This window comes from Fukomys damarensis, unplaced genomic scaffold (genome assembly GCF_012274545.1).
Source record: "Fukomys damarensis isolate Sample0158 unplaced genomic scaffold, DMR_v1.0_HiC HiC_scaffold_19, whole genome shotgun sequence".
Classification (NCBI taxonomy): Eukaryota; Metazoa; Chordata; class Mammalia; order Rodentia; family Bathyergidae; genus Fukomys; species Fukomys damarensis.
In genome coordinates, this window is record NW_022900931.1 from 63,585,392 (window position 1) to 63,588,201 (window position 2,810).

The 2,810-nt window shown below is 60.8% G+C and overlaps 1 protein-coding gene across 1 annotated transcript in view; it reads right to left on the minus strand.

The window, feature by feature from the left end:
* Positions 1 to 2,749, minus strand: part of Bbc3 (BCL2 binding component 3) — a 7,064-nt gene extending 4,315 nt beyond the window's left edge. The window contains exons 1-2 of the mRNA XM_019210054.2: positions 2,656 to 2,749; positions 3 to 101 (exon numbers count right to left, since the gene is read on the minus strand). Of these exons, the coding sequence (XP_019065599.1) occupies positions 3 to 101; positions 2,656 to 2,688 (132 nt within the window). The 5' untranslated portion in view covers positions 2,689 to 2,749. The remainder of the gene's footprint in view (positions 1 to 2; positions 102 to 2,655) is intronic.
* Positions 2,750 to 2,810: the final 61 nt, after the last annotated feature.

Consider the following 2,810-nt stretch of genomic DNA (forward strand, 5'->3'; position numbering starts at 1 on the left):
GCAGAGGGCACCAGGCGGCCGAGGGGGAAGGGGCGAGGGCCGTCTACGGGCTCCGGAGAGCTGCCCTCCTGGCGTGCACGGGCCATGGCGCTCCCTGGGGCCTGCGGGACACGGGAAGTCAGCTGGAAGCAGGGACCACGGCCCCGCGTGCACACACCCTACCCCATTCACGCTCGACCCAGGTGCAGGGAAAGTTGGTGTGTGTGCGACAGAAGAGTGAGGCCCACAAGAGCCACCCAACTGGGGGATGACACGGGGTTCTGCTGACCAGGAGACTCCCAGGCACACGGTGGCCGTGAGGACTGGGAGCCCCAGGACCCCCGGATGGAGGGGGCGTGTCTGAGGGTGGTGACAGTCCTGCCATGCAAACTACTCCTGGACTCAGGCAGGGCTAATGGGGACAACTTTCCCAACACAGTGACAGGCACAGGACAGCGTGGGCTCTCTCCAGATACAGGAGCTCACTCGGGACCCAGATGCTGGGGTTTATATAGCGGTGTGAAGGGTACACAACACGGACACCAGGACACACACTTGGACAACTCAGGGACGCTGCCACTCAGTACACCAGGAACACACACACACAGACACCACAAGCCTGTACACAATGCACACTGCTGGCGAAACCCATCCCGTCCATCACAGGCGCACTGATTCGGAAACCCACACACTGACCCACCACTGATAGGCCCAGGACACACAGAAGGCAGCTATCAGGAGGCGAGCAGAAACACACCGTAGGCTGCCCCACAGGTCCCCGGCGCCCGGCCCGTCTCCACAGACACCAAGGGACTCACATCAACACCACAGACACAGAAGATCAGCACTACCAAAACACAGCTGAATGTCACCAACTCAGCCCCGGGACACACGGAAATCAGGCACACATGTCAACAGACCCAGATGCATCACCACACATGCCTGCCACGACACACAGACACACCATCAGAGCAGCAGACATCAACCCTCCGCCCTCTCCTCCCAACCCCAAAACACTGTCACCAACTGTCAGCACCAGCGGGCGCGGGCACGCGCGCGGGCGCGCGCACACACACACACACACACACACACACCTAAAGCGCTGGCAGAAAACACTGGTCTCACGTGACTGACATAAACACTACACACACGGACCCACATGACCCACATGAGCCAGCCGATCACAGTGACAAGCCTCTCAGACCCAGGGCGCGCGCGTGCGCGCGCGCGAGCGCACACACACACACACCTAAAGCGCTGGCAGAAAACACTGGTCTCACGTGACTGACATAAACACTACACACACGGACCCACATGACCCACATGAGCCAGCCGATCACAGTGACAAGCCTCTCAGACCCAGGGCGCGCGCGTGCGCGCGCGCGAGCGCACACACACACACACCTAAAGCGCTGGCAGAAAACACTGGTCTCACGTGACTGACATAAACACTACACACACGGACCCACATGACCCACATGAGCCAGCCGATCACAGTGACAAGCCTCTCAGACCCAGGGCGCGCGCGTGCGCGCGCGCGAGCGCACACACACACACACCTAAAGCGCTGGCAGAAAACACTGGTCTCACGTGACTGACATAAACACTACACACACGGACCCACATGACCCACATGAGCCAGCCGATCACAGTGACAAGCCTCTCAGACCCAGGGCGCGCGCGTGCGCGCGCGCGAGCGCACACACACACACACCTAAAGCGCTGGCAGAAAACACTGGTCTCACGTGACTGACATAAACACTACACACACGGACCCACATGACCCACATGAGCCAGCCGATCACAGTGACAAGCCTCTCAGACCCAGGGCGCGCGCGTGCGCGCGCGCGAGCGCACACACACACACACCTAAAGCGCTGGCAGAAAACACTGGTCTCACGTGACTGACATAAACACTACACACACGGACCCACATGACCCACATGAGCCAGCCGATCACAGTGACAAGCCTCTCAGACCCAGGGCGCGCGCGTGCGCGCGCGCGAGCGCACACACACACACACCTAAAGCGCTGGCAGAAAACACTGGTCTCACGTGACTGACATAAACACTACACACACGGACCCACATGACCCACATGAGCCAGCCGATCACAGTGACAAGCCTCTCAGACCCAGGGCGCGCGCGTGCGCGCGCGCGAGCGCACACACACACACACACACACACGGCTCAGACAGGCTGCCAGCAACACCCACTAAATGCTCTGCACAGACCCCACGGAGCTCCCGTCTCCAATTCCCAGACAGCCAAGCCAGGCGCGGTCGAGACAAGCCCCCACCACACACCACACACAACTCAGACACCTGGACCGAAGACACAGCAGCCCGGGGCGGCCAGCCACAGTGACGCGCAAACACTGGCAAAGACACATGCCCCGGAGATAGACAGACAGCCACAGACGAGGCTGTCCACAGGGCAAGACACGGCACACACCGACACCACACACTCGAGCATCACACGCGGATAAACACGGGCAGCTTGCTCAAGGAACACAAACGCATTACAACTACACAGTGGCACACGCAGGCGAAAGACCTGCAGACTCAGCCTCCAACAGCACACACACAGACAACTCTCACAGAGAAGACACACACACACACACACAGGTGCACCCCACCCGCAGACAGAAGCCCACACAGACACGAGGGGACTCACGCATACACCCCGGCGGGTCACGAATCCCCACATTCCTCCGGATTGACACCACCGCTCCCTGCAGACCCCAGCACAAACTCGGAGCCAGACACACGCACACACCCAGGCGAGACACCTGCAGATCCACAACCCCGCACACGCGCGCTCCCACGGCG